Source organism: Ursus maritimus, unplaced genomic scaffold, assembly GCF_017311325.1.
Source record: "Ursus maritimus isolate PB19 unplaced genomic scaffold, ASM1731132v1 scaffold_6, whole genome shotgun sequence".
Lineage (NCBI taxonomy): Eukaryota > Metazoa > Chordata > Mammalia > Carnivora > Ursidae > Ursus > Ursus maritimus.
Window position 1 is genome coordinate 37769810 of NW_024426774.1, and position 19422 is coordinate 37789231.

At 43.2% G+C, this 19422-nt stretch overlaps 1 protein-coding gene across 3 annotated transcripts in view; it reads left to right on the top strand.

Moving 5' to 3' along the window:
* RNF103 (ring finger protein 103) overlaps positions 1 to 19057 on the top strand; it is an 87336-nt gene extending 68279 nt beyond the window's left edge. For all 3 annotated transcript variants that reach the window (XM_008700096.2, XM_008700093.2, XM_008700094.2), the window contains 3 exons: positions 13999 to 14120; positions 17114 to 17228; positions 18451 to 19057. In XM_008700096.2, the coding sequence (XP_008698318.1) occupies positions 13999 to 14120; positions 17114 to 17228; positions 18451 to 18593 (380 nt within the window). In that variant the 3' untranslated portion in view covers positions 18594 to 19057. The remainder of the gene's footprint in view (positions 1 to 13998; positions 14121 to 17113; positions 17229 to 18450) is intronic.
* Positions 19058 to 19422: the final 365 nt, after the last annotated feature.

The window sequence follows — 19422 nt, forward strand, 5'->3', positions numbered from 1 at the left end:
CCCAGACTATGTAATAGGTATTCAGCACACATGTGAACTATCAGTTTAATTTCAAAAAATGTGTTATAATATTTAAAATAAACATAATTTAGTTTTCTTTTATTGTCCAGTATAATACTGTTACGATCTTTCACTTGCATCTGTCTCCAGGTCAATGGCAGCTTGGGTCATAGGTTAAATTTTACAGCCAGTTGGTTTCTGGTTTTTTACTTAATTTCTGTTGAATTAAGAAGTCCTAACTCAGAAGTATCATTCCTTGAGAATGGCAGCAGGTGACTGTCAGATATTTAGACTTGAGAGGCCCCTGAGTGGCTCAGTTGTTAAGCGTCTGCCTTCAGCTCAGGTCATGATCCCAGAGGTTCTGGGATCGAGCCCCGCATCAGGCTCCCTGCTCAGCGGGAAGCCAGCTTCTCCCTCTCCCACTCCCCTTGCTTATACTCCCTCTCTCGCTCTCTCTCTGTCAAATAAATAAATAAAATCTTAAAAAAAAAAAGGTATTTAGACTTGAGTACTGACTCAGAAATTACAGTGAAGTTTTTCACTAAGGAATATTTTCAGCTCTCTGTCAGATATGACATTGATGATATATCACACTCAAAAGCTAGGAGACTTGCATGTTTCAGTTTAGAAGCTGGTGCCAAATGAGTACCTCGTCCATTATTTGGTTGTATTTGGCTGTGAAGGTGTTCCTTTGCATTCAATGTTAACATTTAGATGTGGTAGTTAAGAATGCCTAGTAATGAATATATCATCAGTTTCTTTCTCCAGATACTGTAGTAAAACTGGCTTGGGAAGGAGAAAAAAACAAAAAAATGCAGCCATACCGTATCTTAACTTTAAAATCTGTTATTTTAGCCCTAAGTAATTACACACACACACACACACACACTCTCTCTCTCTCTCTCTCTCTCTCTTTAAATACTGGATATACTCGATAAATACTGGATATATAATCTAGATGCATGCCTTTGAAGAAGCCGGAGTACCACAGAGACCAGGAAGAACTAATCTAATCTTACCTGTCAGTTTGAAAGCTTAAGTGTCCTCTTGCCTTTCAGTCAGCAAGGAAGGTTCCATGTTCACTTCCTGTTCTTTCTGCAACATGCTGAAAGGGTAAGATACGTGTTCAGTTGACCGTGATGAACTTACTTTAAAAATGTTCAGCATTTACTGAATCAGCATTAGAAAGCACAGCTTACTCTGCTGCCCGCTTCTCCCGTGAGTAAAGCACCGTGCGCACAGCCCCTTGGGTTCCCCGATTGCCAAGATAGAGGTACACCAGCTAACGTAGCAGGTGCTCGGGTACCTGTCACCCAGAATCAGTGAAGTTTGACATCTTGTTCTGTTAGCTGCAGTTTTATATTCTAGTAGAAGCCCTGTTACTAAAGTTGAAGCTCCTTTATAATGCCTTCCCGGTTTCAGCCCCTCCGTCTCAGCCTCCCCACAGGTAACCGCGGTCACGACTGTTACAGTTTGTAACGATGGTCCTGTACTACACGTACCATTGTGCATAGTTCGTTTCCATTTATCGTCATGGTTTTGAAGTATACCGATAATGATGCATTTTTAAACTACTGGATGGTGTTCCATCAGATGGGTGTATCACTTTTTTTCCTTCTCCCATTGAGGGACATTTAGGCTGTTTTAATTTTTTTGCTATTACAGTGCTGCTGTGAATGTCTTTTCACTTTCGCACATGCATTAAGGTGTCTTTAGGACAATTATATACTCAGAAGTGGGGTTGTTGTATTAAAAATAACTGGGCTTAAATTTTGGTGGAATTGCGAAATTGCTCTCCAAAGAGGCTGTACTGATTTACATTCCCACCAGCAGTGGTTGAGAGTTCTTTTTCCATACCTCTTCACCAGCCTTTGTCAGACTTCATAATTTTTGAGAAATGTTACCTTGTTAACAGCAGAAAACATTTCTCAGGGAACTAATGTACTTGATCATGGTCTTCTGTTCACCTTTTCTTTCTGTGTCCTGGTTCCTAGAAACCTTTTCAGTTACAGCTCACAAGTGATCTGCATGAAAAATCTCTTCTGCAGAATGTTCTTTCAGTAGTAAACATCAGAAAAGCTCTCATGTACTGCAGAGAAGTCAGAAGCTTGTTCTCCTTTAGACACCTGTAATAATGTATTTTATCATTGGTTTCAAATATATATTATTTGTGGTTTTATCACAACTGAAAAGTAAAATATCTGCTACTTGCTCTTTAAATGTCAAAGTGCTCCAAAGCTCCTTTCTGGATCCTCTGCTGTTTTCCAGATTCTCTGTCCCCCAGGTGACCTCACCTAACCTCGTTCCTCCAAATGTTGCTTTCCACATTTTTATCTGCAAGCCCGACTTTGTCACCTGGTGTATGGCTGGCATCTCCACTTTTTGTCTTAGTGGGCATGTCAGAATTGCCATGCCCACACAGAAATCATGGCTGGTCATACCTCAGCTGTACCCACACCCCCTCCCTGCATTTTCCCCTGGGAACCCAAGACCTCACACACTTTCATCTGTGAATATTTTCACTTGGATTTCTAGAAGACAGGGGTTCTGTCCCTCTATTCCCTGTTCTCTTAGTTTTTTGGATATGTTCATGTGATCATTTCCTTTCCATTGTACTTTCTATTTCTTTCTGGAAGCAAAAGATTTTAGTTGTCAGATTTCCCAGACTGATCCTTGAATTTTCTACCTTTCCTGTTTTCCGTTTTGAAAATCATAATAGGGGCGCCTGCGTGGCGCAGTGGTTAAGTGTCTGCTTTCGGCTCAGGGCATGATCCCAGCATTCTGGGATCGAGCCCCACATCGGGCTCCTCCGCTATGAGCCTGCTTCTTCCTCTCCCACTCCCCCTGCTGTGTTACCTCTCTCACTGGCTGTCTCTATCAAATAAATAAATAAAATCTTAAAAAAAAAAATCATAACAGCACCTTCCTCGTAGGGTAGGTGTGAGGCTTATTCAGCGCCTGGCACGTGGCGATTGCTTTAGATGTAGGTTCAGGGTATCACTGTCATCAATTTTGTCACTGTGTTTTCCTTTCTGAGAAATTTCGACTTTATTTTCCATTTCCTTTCTTGAATTTTTTATTTTGGCTGTTTTAACTTTATTTACACAGAAGAGTTCTCTGACCTTTTTTTTTTTAATCATCCTGTTCTTATTTCATGAACACAAACTGTTCCTCATATTGATAGTCTTCTTTCTGAAATGTTCTAGTGTTCCTTGAACTGTTTCTCAGAGCTCCTTCTCACCACCCCCTTCTTCCCTCTCTCTCTCCTCTTTTTTAAGGAAGAAAGGGAGAGGATAGGGTGGGGAGGCTGGGTTAAGTGTAGGCTGCCTGAGGACCTTCCCCAGTCTTCTCAGGCAGATAGACGAAACTACAAAGAGCGAAATGATAATACATTTAATAAATCCATTTTTTTAGCCCCTATCATGTGCCAGACATATTGCTGGGCACAGGTATGAAATAATCAACATTACAGGCACAGTCATTGCCCTCTAGGGTATGGAGTGGAAAACAAATAATTGGATAAATTTAACAAAAATAAAAATACCTAAGAAATAATAAACTTAAGAAGTAAGCGGATGGCCTACAAATTTGCAGTAAGCCCCCGGGGACTATAAATGGGAACTGCAGTCAGGTCAGCGATGGCTCCCAGGACTGATGATACCTGGAGGAGGACATGGGTGGTGGGGGATGGGAGGGGTCCAACCAGACTGCCAGAAAGCCCTGGGGCCAAAAAGAACTGTGCACTTAAAACACTGAAGGAAGTTCTAGGAGGTTGGGATGCCTGAGGGCAGGGGGAGGGGTGGCCGGAGAGCCTGAGCAGGGAGGTGAAGAAGACGGTTTTTACAGCTGTTAGGAGAGCAACGGTTTTCAGAGAAAGCTCAGGTTGAGATGGGCGGTAGTGATGGCACAGGTTAATATGCAAGGGGAGTTCAGAGAAGTGTTTTGGGGAGAATCGGAGTCCTCTCAGTTGACTGGTTGGGGTGCACAAAGGCACAGGTGAAATATTTCAGGCCGTGTTCAGCAAACAGCACTTGATACCATTTGACAAGAGCACATGGGCAGGGGCAGTGGGAGGTAAAGCTCCAAAGATCATTTGGAGTCAGTTTTATCAGTTAAACTGAGGAGTTGTCATTCATTTTTTAGGCAGGGGAGCGGCTGGCCCCCTGCGAGCGCAGACTGCAGCGCAGCGAGGGCTGGCACAGCCGAGGGTGGGCAGGGGGACCAGGGCCCCTGGCCAGGCAGGGCTGAGTAGCTCAGTCTGACGGGATGGAGTGGAAGAGAGGGTGCTAGGAAGACCTAGTCTGGATGCAGAGTAAATGGACGTGGTGAAAGTATAAATAAGCTGGAAATGCTCTAAGCCCTTGAATCTGGGAAGAATGCAGGGCCATTAAAAGACACTGGAAAGCCAGGGGAAGGAAGAGGCTCTAAAGAGAGAATGGAGATTCTGTTTGGGGCTGTCCAGACTGACTCCCGCAGGATCGCCCTACTTTCCTAGCACGTAAGCACAATGCCTGGTGGGAGGCCCCCCAGGAAGGGCTGTCGAGAGGATCGAGAGTAGGATGTTCCTGTGGCAAATGAAATACAGCCGAGAGGGTAACTGGAGGTGGCATCGAGGACAGGGCAGGAGGGAAGAGTCTACATTTTGGAAGGAGAAAAGAGAAAATTAGAAATACTGTACTGAGAGTTCCCGAGAGAGATCAGGTCTTGCCCTTGATGTCCGCCCCCCTTCCACCCTCAGGCTGCTGCTGCTTTGAAAAGCCACCGTTTGATGTAGTCATTTTCCTTAAGATGTTCTTCGGTTAAAATGCAGATGTCCCTGCAAGGGGTAACATGTTAAACCTTGTCAACTATTAATACATTGTCATGATTAGATGCTTTCCAAATGATCGCTTTCTGACAGCAGCTGCTTGCAGAATAAGACAGATGATGAGTATGTTTTAATTGGGGGAGTAAATTAAGAGAGATGTTCGAAGGCGGGGCAGGAAATAGAATTGCCGTGTGATCCAGAAATTCCATCTCTGGGTATATACCTAAAAGAATTGAAAGCAGGGACTCAAACAGATATTTGTACATCCACGTTCATAGTCACATTATTAACAGTAGGCAACAGGTAAAGGTAACGCAAGCGTCCGTTGTAGGATGAATGGATAAAATGTGGTGTGTACACACAGTGGAACATGATTCAGCCTTAAGTTAAAAAGAAATGCTGAGGGACGCCTGGGTGGCAAAGCGGTTAAGCGTCTGCCTTCGGCTCAGGGCGTGATCCTGGTGTTACGGGATCGAGTCCCACATCAGGCTCTTCTGCTATGAGCCTGCTTCTTCCTCTCCCACTGCTTGTGTTCCCTCTCTCGCTGGCTGTCTCTCTCTGTTGAATACATAAATAAATAATCTTTAAAAAAAAAAAAAAAAGGAAATGCTGACACGTTACAACGTGGTTGGACCCTGAAGGCATTATGCTAAGTGTAATAGGCCTGTCATGAAAGGACAGGTAGCAACTATATGACGTCACTTTCGTGGGGGACCTAGAATAGTCAGAGCCATAGAGACAGGACAGTGGTGGTTGCCAGGAGTTGGAAGGAGGGGAAATGGGACATTGAGAGTTTAATGGAGATGGAATTTCAGTTTGGGAAGTTGAAAAAAGTTCTAGAGACGGTGGTGGTGATTGCACAACAGTGTGACTGTGACACTTAAAAATGGTTAAAACAGTAAATTTTGTTATGCATATTTTGTCACAGTAAAAATAAAGGTGGGCTAGGCCTGGATGCTGAGCCATCGTGGAGTCCTGGAGGCAGGGACTGAATGGGAGCTCGAAGGCCGTGGATAGTTGAGACAGAGTGTCTAGAGGAGCAAGAAAGGCAGTGAAGAGGGGGGGTCAGGCCAGGGCAGCCCCTCTACTTAGGGAGGGACCGTCCCGATTTCCTTCTGTGGCCTCTGTTTTATTTGTGTTCTTGCTTTGATTGGAGCACTTTGAAAGTGAGTTTGCAAAATATGGATCTTTGAGGTGAAACATAATGTTTGTAAAATTTAAATGATGTTGAACCAAGAATTTTTAATTTAAAAGTTATGCAGGCTTACTGTAAAACAAAAAAAACTACATAAATATATAAAATAAAAAGTGTTCACCAGTTCCCTTGTTGTGGCCTCAGCCTCTTCTCCATCAGCAACTACTGTTAGAGTGCCATGCGGAGCGTCGGGCAGTCGGCTTTGTTTCATAGGGTGTCATTATATATAAATGACGTGTACATATAGTGACATACTGTTCTTATATACATAGACATTGTTATATACAGTGGATAGTACAGTAATAGATACGCATACATACATATTTCTTACCCAGGTCTCCGAGTCCAAGCCCATAAATAAACACACAGGAACAGACTCTTCCCTTTATTTGGCATTTAATGTTTAACGTGATCTAGTATATACAAGATTAAAGTTCAGTTTCTGTAAGATTTGCTGAACAATAATCTTCTGAAATAAATACATGTCTGTGTTATGTATTGTCCATGTGTTTATTCAGTGGTTTTAAATGTTTTCCTTCAAAACTTCCACAAATTTGAAATCTGTAGAGCAAATTGTCTTTTTCAAATGAAATATTTTTCCTTTGCACAGACAAAATACAGTATTAATAGGAATTTCTAACAGGGTAAAAACTTACCTCCCTAATAAATTGCTTGTTTGTTTCCTTTTTAATTTTAGTTATTGTTGATATGAATACTTCTTTTACTGAGCTGTGCGTGTACTAGAACATGTCATTGACAGTGACACGAGACCGTTGTCCTAAAATTTTTAAGGTCCCATCTGCAGTTCGTCAGCAAGCCACATACTCCTTCCTCTTAGCTTTGCTCCCACAGAAAGGCCTTTCCTGGGCCGTATGAGCTGGATTGGCATAGCACTCCTCTGCATGCTTCCTCGCTAGGGTACAGCTAAATGAAGACTGTTTGTATAACTTCTGTACAATTACTGGGGTAGTCAGTAAAGATTGGGGTGTGAAATTTCTGTTAGAACCCCGTGCTGGAAAACAAATGATCTTTCCCATGGAAACGGTATGCTCCTACCAGTGGTGTCCTTACGGAGGCTCAGAACACTTTCAGCCTTTGCACCTTGGCTGTTGAGCTGCCAAAGCTGAGTTTATTCTCAGTTGCAGTAGCTCTCCCAGCCTAGGTCAGTGATCCCCAGCGGAGGGCTGTCTTGCCCTTCAGGGGACGTTTGGCAGTGCTGGGAGACATTTTGGGTTGTCACAGCTGGAGGGTGGGGGGAGTGCTGCTGGCATGTGGTGGGCAGGAGCCACAGACCCTGCTAAACGCTTAGAATGCATCGAACAGCCGCCTACAGCAGAATCGTCCAGCCCAAACCACTCGGCCTGCCACTGCTGAGAAGCTTAGGCCTCCATTTGTGGAATCAACTCACCCTTTTTAGCTTTTCTATTTATTTTTTTAAGATTTTATTTATATGAGAGAGCACAATCGGGGAGGAGAGGGAGAAGTGGACTCCCCCCTGAGCAGGGAGTCCGACGTGGGGCTCGATCCCAAGACCCTGGGATCATGACCTGAGTCGAAGGCAGATGCTAACTGACTGCGCCACCCAGGAGTTCCACCTCTCTACCTATTTTATCATACCTGCTAATGCAATGTCTTTGTAATAACCGTTTCAAATTATTTTTTCAAGTGGTAGCGTATAAATTATAAACTCGATTTTAAATTTTGAAAGTCTCCCAAACATACGTGGTTCCAATAATTTTTAGTGACTGTAATTCTATTTTATGGCCTTTGGTTGAGTTCCCCATGTTATAGAATGCTTATTGTCTTCTTTTCCTTTTAATTTTTATCTTTCTGTTCTTTATTTCCTATTATGTATCAGAGGTTTCTTGTAAATCATTTATCTTTTAACTCTTTTTCTGAACCCTATAATAAGGAAAAAATATCTCATTCTCTTCAAAGATACTTTTTTTTTTTTTAAGATTTTATTTATTCATTTGACAGACAGCTATTGAGAGAGGGAACACAAGCAGGGGGAGTGGGAGAGGAAGAAGCAGGCTCCCAGGGGAGGAGCCTGATGTGGGGCTCGATCCCAGGACTCCGAGATCACGCCCTGAGCTGAAGGCAGACGCTTAACGACTGAGCCACCCAGGCGCCCCCAAAGATACTTATTTTTGACACTTGAGTGTTCTTGTCACTTCTCTGAGCTTTCGCTTATCATTTGTGAAATATTGTGAGATTCCATATTTCCTTGAAATTGTATTCGTTCTGTTTGTGATTGCCATGTTTGAATTGGCTTTTAAAAACCACAGTCCAGTTTGTGAGTTCTTTCTCCCCTGGGCTCTCAATATCAAGGAGCTGCAGCATTTTGGTGTTGATGCCATTTTTTTTATATTTATTTTAATTTCCTTTTCTGTTTTTTAAGTATAACTGTAATTTCCACAAGAACCAATGATAAGTAGAGTTTTGTGCTTTTGTTGGTTTCAGTATTGGTGTCAAATTCCTTTCAGAATATCTACATTAGTTTTTGCATTGCTGATTCTGAAGTGAAGCCTGTATTTAGCTACTTTTGTTTCCATCTTTGGTTATTGTTGTGGTAGTATTCATAGCAGAACTTGTATTTTTGTGTGTATAGTATCTTTTTTAGCAGGCAGGCATTGGAATATATTGTTGCTTTATTTTTGTATATTCTTTTTTAATGTTTTATTTATTTGAGAGAGAGCATGAGAGAGAGAGCACGAGCAGGGGCAGAGGGGGAAGGAAACTCCCCACTGAGCAGGGAGCCTGATGCGGGGCTTGATCCCAGGATGCTGGGATCATGACCTGAGCCAAGGGCGGATGCTTAACTGACTGAGCCACCCAGCATTTTCTGAGGGTTTTTAATTAAGGTTTTTATTTTGAGATAATTGTAGATTCACATACACCCAGTTGTGAGAAGTAATACACAGAGATTCTGTGTACCCTTAGCCAGTTTTCCCCAAATGATAACATCTTACAGAATTATAATATCCCAACCAGGTTATTGGCATTGATATAGTCAAGCTGAAGAATATTTTCAGTTTCCATCTCTATAGGATCTCTCATGTTGTCCTTTTATAACCACACCTACCCACCTAATCTCTGGCATCTCCCTCCCTGCCCATCTCTGGCAACCACTAATCTGTTCTCCATTTTATAATTTTGTCATTTCAGGAATGTTATTTAAATGGAATCAGACAATATGTAACCTCTTGGGATTGATTTTTTTCCACTCAGTGTAATTCTCTGGAAATTAACCCAGGATTTGCATGTATCAGTGGTTCATTCCTTTTTTATTGCTGAGTAGTATTCCATGGTATGGATGTGCCACAGTTGAACCATTCACCTGTTGAAGGACCTCTGGGTTGTTTGCAGTTATCAGCTCTTTTGAGTAAAGCTGCTCCAAAAGTATGCAGGCTTTTGCAAGAACATTCATCTTTTCTCTGTGATCGATGCTCAGGAGAACATTGCTGGGTTTTGTGGTCGTATATGAGGAACTGTCAAATTGTTGTCCAGAGTGGCGGCACATCTTAAATGCCCACATGTCAGTGTATGAGTGATCCAGTTTTTCCTACATCCTCCACAACATTTAGTAGTGTCATTATTTTTTATTTTGGCCATTCTGATGGGTGTGTGGAGCTGATCATGGTTTTAATTTGCATTTCCCCAGCGGCTGATGAGCAGACATTTTTTCATGTGCTCACTTGCCAGCCGTATCTCCTCTTTGGTGAGCTGACACGTCTCTACTTTTGTGTATATTGGAAATTTCCACAGTGAAATGCTGAAAGATTAACCCTTTAAATACTTGTGTTTTTTTTATGTTTATTTCTGGGTTTTAAATGTTTTTCTGTTGTTTTTTATGTTTATTTCTGGATTTTCATTTCTTTTCTGAGATCATTTGGTCTGTTATTGTCACCAGTATGTAGCCATTCTATGTCTGTAATTGAGAATTTGGGGAGAACTAGTTTCTGTTTGTTGAAATCCCTCCCTTTCCTTTTGCCATATGAAATTGATTGATTTTATTTCTATAAAAAATGTTCTGGATTTTTTATTGTCAGTACAAAAAAGGAAAAACACATTTCTGACTTAAATATGTCATTATATGTAGAAGCACTTGAGTCTTTTTTAACCACCTCAGTGTTGTTTGCTATTAAGACATGAGTATGTTTAACATTTTTTAAAGTCAAATTTGAGTGATAGTCTTGTTGTCTTCTGAGTTCATTTGTTGCTTTTCTTCAACAAGTATTTGAGTGTTAGCTGTGTCAGGCACAGTGCTAGGCACTGGAGTAAAATCGGGAGTGCACTTCAAATAAAAAAGAAATCTTGTCCTCTCTTGGACAAGCCTGTAATACCTTAATGAGAAGATTCGATGGTCCTTGCATAAAGATGGCCTACAAATTCATGTAGCGTACCGTTAAGGAAAAAAAAAGCCATCTGTCCGGCACGTTCCCACTGTAGAGAGCTGTTGGTGGGGCCTGCTCTGCATGTTGAGGTAGGAGCATGTGCAGAGGCCCCGCCGCTGGAGGAGCCTGGACACTGGCCGAGCGGCAGGAAGGCCTGGCGGTGGGTGGGGAGGGGCTAGCCGAAAGAGCTACAACCGGGAAATGCTGCTTATTTCATGATCCCTTCTGTGTGACTTGGATCTAATTTTAAATGTCAGCAAGTTTTCTGTACTGTTTTAACGTTTTGGAGGTTTTTTGTTGTTTTTCTTTAGAGAGAGCGTGCGTCTGTGCCTGTGAGCTGGGTGGGGAGGTAGAGGGGAGAGGGAGAGAATCTTAAGCAAGCTCCATTCCCCTCCCCCCCCGTTTAACTGACTGAGCCACCCAGGTGCCCCAGAGATTCTTTTTTTGTGAAATATATGTAGCTAAAAATCCTCTGTGTTCTGCCTGTTCACCCCTTCCTCCCCCAACCCCTGGCAACCACTGATCTTTTTACTGTCTCCCTAGTTTTGCCTTTTCCAGAATGTCATATGGTTGGAATCGTAGGGTGTGTAAGCCTTTTAGATTGGCTTCTTTCATTTACTAATACGCATGTAAGCTTCCTTCATTTTTTTAATGGCTTGAGAGTTCATTTCTTTTTTTTTTTTTTTAAAGATTTTATTTATTTATTCAACAGATAGAGACAGCCAGCGAGAGAGGGAACACAAGCAGGGGAGTGGGAGAGGAAGAAGCAGGCTCATAGCAGAGGAGCCTGATGTGGGGCTTGATCCCAGAACACCGGGATCACGCCCTGAGCTGAAGGCAGACGCTTAACCGCTGTGCCACCCAGGCGCCCCAAGAGTTCATTTCTTTTTAGTGCTGAATATTCCATTGTCTGTATGTACCACACTTTATCCATCATCGTTCACATTCAAGCAATATAATGGCTGCTTCTAAGTTTTGGCAGTTACGAAGAAAGCTGCTAAGCTGCAGGTTTTTGTGTAGATGTATGTTTCAGCTCATTTGGGTAAATACCAAGGAGTACAATTGTTGGATCATATAGTAAAAATATGTCTAGTTTTGTAAGAAATTGCCAGATTGTCTTCCAAAGTAGCTGTACCATTTTGCATTCCCATCAGCAATGAAGTAGAGCTCCTATAGTTCCACATCCTCGCCAGCATTGAGTGTTGTCAGTGTTTTGGATTTTGACAGTTTTAATACATGTGTAGTGATATCTCTCTGTTTAATTTGCAGTTCCCTAATGACAGGTTGTTTTTTTTGTTTTGTTTTGTTTTGCCATCTGTTTATCTTTTTTGGTGAGGTATCTGTTTAGGTCTTTTGCCTATTTTTAATTGGGCTGTTCATTTTCTTACTGTTGAGTTTTTTTTTTTTTTAAGATTTTTATTTATCTGACAGACAGCGAGAGAGGGAACACAAGCAGGGGGAGTGGGAGAGGAAGAAGCAGGCTCATAGCAGAGGAGCCTGATGTGGGGCTCGATCCCATAACGCCGGGATCACGCCCTGAGCCGAAGGCAGACACTTAACCGCTGTGCCACCCAGGCGCCCCCCCGCTTTTTTTTTTAAGATTTTATTTATTTCTGTGACAGAGAGACAGCCAGCGAGAGAGGGAACACAAGCAGGGGAGTGGGAGAGGAAGAAGCAGGCTCATAGCAGAGGAGCCTGATGTGGGGCTAGATCCCATAACACCGGGATCACACCCTGAGCCAAAGGCAGACACTTAACCACTGTGCCACCCAGGCGCCCCCTTTTTTTTTTTTTTTTTAAGATTTTATTTATTTATGTGACAGAGAGCCAGCGAGAGAGGGAACACAGCAGGGGAGTGGGAGAGGAAGAATTAGGCTCCCAGCGAAGGAGCCCGATGTGGGGCTTGATTCCGTAACGCCGGATCACACCCTGAGCCGAAGGCAGACGCTTAACAACTACTCTACCCAGGTGCCCCCTTACTGTTGAATTTTAAGAGTTCTTTGGATAACAGTCCTTTCTAAGATGTGTCTTTTCCAAATATTTTCTTCTAGCTTATGGCTTGTCTTCTCATTCTCTTGTAGGGGTGACTATTTTTATTATAAAATAATTATTATCTGCCTCACATGCTTTTTTCCTTTTGGAACACAGAAAGTACATCTTAGTCTGGTCTTTTCTTTTTCTCTGTATACATGTTATCTTCTTTATTTTGAGTTTCCATTGTAGCTCACACATTTATTTTTGGCCTTTTAAAAATCCACTTACCCAATCCTGATCGGTCATCGAATTAAATCTTTTGGAATTAGTTTTGTTTCTAAGTTTTTTTTGCTTCTTCTTTCCCCCACTGTATTGACTCTTCCCTTTCTTGTTTAACAACTGGAAATTTATACCTTTTTCAAAGTACAAGTGTTTTTAGTATTTTAACACTTGTCACACCATTTTTTTCTGTCTCCTATCTTTTTGTTTTTACTAATTCATTTCAAAAAAGTTTATTTAATAATGTCACATTCAGGCATACTCTCTGATATAGACTCAGGGCCCAAATTAGGATAAAAAATTGTGCGCATACTCAGACATTATAGTTCAAAAGAACTTTTTTTTACCTTTTTACAATAACCAATAGTAACTTTAATATTTTAGAACTTTTTTGTATCATTATAATGGCATATATAATTTATTATTTCAGCCATATAGATTCTTGATATTTCTGTTATAATAATCTCAATGTTAATAAATAGGTCAGTATTTTACTTTTCCATTCCAGTGTTAAGGGAAATGAAATATTCTCTGCAGCTAGCAAACTTCCTTACTCCTTTGGAAAAAAATCACAAAATTGTGTATAAGTTACACAGTCATTTCCCTGGTCACTCTTGTCTTCCTTAGATGTGAAAGCTGTCGTTGAACAGCTCAGAAGTCTCTTGAAATTCCAGAACAGATTTGGAGAGGTGCTAACTTTCCATTTTGACATGTTAAAGATGTGTGTGTGGCCGGGGTCAGGGCAAAGGGATGACCAGTTGCTGTTATCGTGATTTCTTAGATAGAATATATAGTATGGATATGATCAGACTACCAAAAACGTTTCCTTAACAAGGAACAGTAACCGCCATATGGCGACCCACAGATTGATTATGTATCTCATCCTGATTTCTCTCATTTTCCTGAGGACCAGTGACAGGTCTGTCACAGAGCCACCGCCATCCATAGGCTGGTGTATGGGGAGCACCAGTTGGGTAGCCTAAAGCGTTGAATTTTCCAGTGTGGCCTGTCAAGGTCTAGAGCTGTTCTTCCCGGGTGTGACTTGTCTTGGGTGTCACGGTCATTCCTNNNCTGACTTCTTCCTTAAAGGTTAGATGCAAGCCTTCAGGCTGCTTTCTAGATCGGCTGGGTTGTGCGCATGCGCAGAGAACGTGTACCTGTTGTAGCCAAAGTCACATACAATTGGGAGAAGTCAGTGTCTTGGTCAGCTGGCACAGTGCTGTGGTCTGTAGGTTCATAATAGCTTTGGGAGTCCGCCTAGGGCTGTTCTCTTTTATTAGAGTACCTTATGACTGTTAATCCAGCGTCACATTCTGTTAAACAGCCCTCTTACTTTTCCCTCTCAGCGGTCTTGCGAGTGGCTGGTTCCCTGCAGAAGAGCACAGAAGTGATGAAGGCCATGCAGAGTCTTGTGAAGATCCCAGAAATCCAGGCCACCATGAGGGAGCTATCCAAAGAGATGATGAAGGTGACTTGGGGCCAACCCTGCATCCCATTCCTAGCAGTCACCGCAGCAGATGGCCGGGGGCTAGGGCTAGGAGTGGGCAGGAGCAGACAGACCACTGTGGCCAGACAGCAATGATTTTGAAGTCAGGGGAGCAGCTCTTAACACTGGTTGAAACTGCCTGAGCTGACCATGGCAGGGGCTGGGTCAGATTGCCGGCATCCCAGGATCAGGGCCTAGAAAGGACTTCTACTGGTGGCCTTCAGACAAGGACAAGGCTCCAGAGAACATTGTTACCGAGCGCCCTGCCGGCCAGTGGTGTATCACACATGCTGTATCACACACTCCTGGAAAGTCGTCCTGGTGGCCCTGTGAGGGAGCTATTTTGTACCCCATTTTACATAGGAGGAAATCGAGTAATTGACCTAAGTGACCTTGGTAGTGAGTGACAGATCTGGGGTTGGAGCACACATGTCTGACCTTATTGCCTAAGCTGCGTGAGAGTGGTGATAGTAAGTTCCTCAAACAGGTGTGTTTCTCACTTGGACGTGTGACCCGAGAGCCAGCATCGCACACCTCAGATTCTTCTATATTAGTTTATGTATAGAGATTGCCTTTGTTCTTCCTTAGGGAATTTCATGAATGAACTTGAATTCTGGGTGGGGCTCTAGGGCCTGGGAGAGAGGAACGGGAGAAAATTGATGGAATGACGACATCCAGTGCCCAGAACGCAGGTCTTTGGAACGAGAAGTGCTTGGGCAACAGTAGGAGGGAGGAAATGGGGTCAGGAGTGTGTGTCCTTTAAAAGTGGTGTGTGGATCTTTTTTCCCACGTTGTGATGACTGTCCATCTAGAACTGGATAAAAAGGTAATTCTTAGAACGACTTTTTTTTTTTTAATTTCCTTTTATTTATTTTTTTTTAATGATTTTTTATTATATTACGTTAGTCACCATACAGTACATCACGGGTTTTTGATGTAAAGTTCGATGATTCATTAGTTGCGTATAACACCCAGTGCACCATGCAATACGTGCCCTCCTTACTACCCATCACCGGTCTATCCCATTCCCCCACCCCCCTCCCCTCTGAGGCCCTCAGTTTGTTTCTCATAGTCCATAGTCTCTCATGTTTCATTCCCCCTTCTGATTACCCCCCGTTTCTTTATCCCTTTCTTCCCCTACCGATCATCCTCTTAGAACGACTTTTAGACCTGCTCATTCTGACTTCTGTAGTAGCCACCAGGATCTGAGGGGATGCCCCTTTTACAATCTGGGGTCTTTCCACAGTGGTTTCTGAATGCTGAAATATAGATTGGGAGGAGGGCCTGCATGTGCTAGATAGTAAATATTTACTGAACTCCTTCCGGGAGACAGCCCCAAGTACGAACTGCAGCCCCTTGAGGCCAGGGACATGTTAGTCATTCCGTTTGTCCCCAGAGCCTGGCCCGGCGTGCGGCGCAGAGCAGGCATTGATGAATGGTTGCTGATTGAATAAGTGAATACACGAATGAATGACTTCTGCCTCCAGGATGTGGAAGGCTGTTACAGTCAGGATTCCAGTAGGCTCTTTTAGCCAGTTACGGAGCATGTACTGAACGTCCTCCAACACTAAGACGACATCCATTCATTCAGGTCAGAGGGCTCCACCTGTGTGAATTGAATTTGTTCATTGAGGTTGGGAGGAAAGGATCTGAGAATGGGTAGAATGTAGGTAGTAGGCTGATTCCTGTCATTAAGAATGGTCTGGCAGCAGAAACGCAGGCAGGAGAGAGGGCTTGCTTTAACACCTGATGCCATCAGCATGGTCGGTGAGCGCCGTGTCCTGCTAGGTGCCAGGGAGCCAGGGCCAGAGCTGCCACAAGTGACCCTCTGCTCCTTGAATCCCTGAATCAAGGTACAAAGTAAGGGGCTCAGCTCTTGCAAGTGGCAAAACAATTAGGATTTTTCTCTTCTGGCAGCTTCTCAGAAGCCTGAAGCCATACTTTTCTTCTGTGTCTCAGTCCCTTCCCATCTCTTCTGCCCAGGGATACCAGGGGCCTCTTTCTGTCATTGGAGGGTGCTGTTAGGACTTTTTGCTTCAAAACTAAACAAAAAAGTCAGTAGGGTCTTACTCGGAGCTTAGGACACTGCTTGGTAAGGAAGACTGTGGGTCCGGCTTGTGTTGGTCAGTTTTCGAGAATGGTTTTCTTGTGCCCCACAGTAGCGCCATGCTATCTTGAGGACAAAGGAGGCTGAGTGGCTGGCTTCAGGCTGCCAGGCACAGGGCTTCCAGTAGAGTCTGGGCGTTACTTTGTTGGGTCCAAAAACCGTCTTATTGTCAGGATTGGAGGATCAGTCTTTGGTGAATTGATTGATCTTTGCCAGACCCCCCTGGACTGGCCCTGTACCAGCAGCTGTAACCTGGATATGCTGAAGTACTTTTCAGGGTTCCATGGAGCCCCACTCTGCTCTTAGTACTTGTTATCATAGTGTCCACCAAGATTCCACTCCCTTTTCTTTTTTTAAGATTTTATTTATTTATTAGAGCACAAGCAGCAGGGGGAGTGGCAGAAGGGGAGGGAGAAGCAGGCTCCCCGCTGAGCAGGGCACCTGACACGGGGCTCAATCCCAGGACTTTGGGATCATGACCTGAGCCAAAGGTAGACGCTTAACCGACTGAGCCACCCAGGCGCCCCAGGGCACATGCTTCCTAAGAGAGCTCAGAGCACACTCATTTTCAGCAGCTTGTTCCCTAGGTGCTGTCATTACAGTCTGGGTTATTGTGTGAGGCTCTGCTGAGAGAGGCCCCCCTCCAGCCCTCATGCTGAATATGGGAAACAGTTTCCCTGTGGCCTTTGCCTTCAGAGAGGAGAGACAGCATCAGTGTTTCCTGTGGCCATTTGTCTAGGTGTTAGCCCTCAGAAGGGTGGTCTGGACTTGGAGACGCTAGAGCTCGGGTGGAACCAGACCCACAGAAGACTCTCTGGGGAACAGATTTACCAGTGGAGGGAAGTGATGTGATTTGTTCTGTGTTTAGGCTGGCATCATAGAAGAAATGTTAGAGGACACTTTTGAAAGCATGGATGATCAGGAAGAAATGGAAGAAGCAGCAGAAATGGAAATTGACAAAATTCTGTTTGAAATCACAGCAGGTATGGCCCTCAGATTCTTCCTTTCTCCCTCCATCTGTGGTTATTCTTCTCGCAGTCACTAAGTTATCTAGTAGCTTTTCCTTTAGTAGGACTCTCTTACTTCTACATTTGTTAGATTTTAAAGTTGGTTATGGATATTGTGTTTATTTTTCAAGAACTAGCTTTTTTAAAAGGCCAAGATTTTTTTTTATAATTTATTGTTATGTTAGTCACCACACAGTATATCCTTAGTTTCTAACGTAACGTTCCATGATTCATTATTTGCGTGTAACACCCAGTGCACCATGCAATATGTGCCCTCCTTAATACCCATCACTCCTAGAGTTTTCAGAATGGTAAGAAGCACTGCCCTCACAACACTGCCGTTGGGAGCTTAAATTGCTCTAGACTTTCTTGAAAGCAGTTTGGCAGTAGCTGTCAAAAGCTTTGGACCTAACATTGATTTCCGGGAGTTTATACTATAATTAAGGATGTGATGAAAGATTTAATTCAAGGATGTCTGTAGTAGCATTATTTATCATACTGAAAAGTTTAAAACAAGCTAAATGCCTAATAGTAGGGTATTGGTTGAATTGTGTTATATCTGTTTTAATGGAATACTTTATAGCTGTGGTAAATGTGGAAGTACATTCACTGACATGGAAAGATGTTCACAATATAATGTGTGAGAAAAGCCTTGTTACTGCAGTCCATACTCTTGTGTAAAAACCAGGCCTATAGAAGAAGTCTGGAAAGGGAATAAATAAAAAATTGTTATTTCCGAAAGATGGTTAATGAGGTTTTAAACTTTATTTTTACTTCTGGATTTTGGGTTTTAGGTTTAATAAAAAATTGGTGACATTTAATTTTTATCTGTTTTAAAATTGTTTGTTTTACAACTGTTGGGAGAAAGACTAGTTGCTGCAGGAAAACATTTTGTTAAGGTTTAGAAAGTTTTACTGAGAGACATTTAACATCTTCAGGAATCTGGTGTTTGGGAATTTAGACCAAGAGTGTCAGAACCAAAATTCTTAAGATCAGAATCCTCAGTTATTATAAGCTTGGTCTCATGACAAGCTGGTGTTTGCATATTTGTTATACTGAGCAAAAGCCCATGCAAACAGCTTGTTTTATTGGCCCTTTTCTGTTTCTTGTTGGACTCTCCCAGGTATGAAAGGCAGAGAGGATGAGAACTACTTCTTTAAAATGATATTTGGTTAATTTATTTGCTGTTTCTTTTCAGGGGCCTTGGGTAAAGCACCTAGTAAAGTGACCGACGCCCTTCCAGAGCCTGAACCTCCAGGAGCGATGGCGGCATCAGAAGATGAGGAGGAGGAAGAGGCCCTGGAGGCCATGCAGTCCCGTCTGGCCACACTCCGCAGCTAGGGGCTGCCCTGCCGGGCCCCCGGGCTCTTTCTCGGCCCGCCTGCCAGAAGCGGGTCCACTCCTCTGAAGCAGCCACCATTTTATGTATCTCTTGCACTACATCTCTGAATGAGACACTGCGTTCTGAGAAGGTTCTCTGCTCATATCTCTTCACTCTTTGCAGAGGTTTTGGGATCTCAACGGGATTGCCCTTGAGAGGCGGGGTTATAAATGCATCGTTTTCAGGGGTATACATAGAAGTATCGTTTGGGGGGGAGGGCAAAGGAGTCTGTCTTCTCGCAATGCATCATTTTCAGGAATATAAACAGAAGTTATCTTTTGGAGGAAAGGGCAAAGGAATCTGTCTTCTCCCGAAGCACTTCTGAGGCTAGAGCTGATTGCCGGAATGTTGAGGACTCTACCTTTTTTTGTCCCTAAAACACTATATAAAATGGATTTTAATAAATTTCTGCTTTAACACTTGGTCTCATTGTAGATTGTCATGTGCAGTGAATTTTCAAGGTGTTTGCAGTCTCATATGTTGACCTTGGAAAGAGAGGAGGTGCTGTGGCCAGTCGTACGGGACGTGGAAGCTCACACAAGAGGCTTCTGCTCCGAGGATGCTGTTCCCCAGCCTTCACAGGTGTGGTGTGGGAGCCACACTTCTGCTTTCTGTCATCTGTTGAACCAAAAGGATCCTTGAGAATTGTGACTCCTTGTCCTGTGGCTGGATGACTGTGTTATGTCCTGACAGGTGTGTGCATGTAGTTTTCCTCCCCTCCTTCCCAGTGCAGGTTGGACCCAGGACAGACAGCTGTGAGATTAGGGTTCTCTCATCCTCTCATTGCTT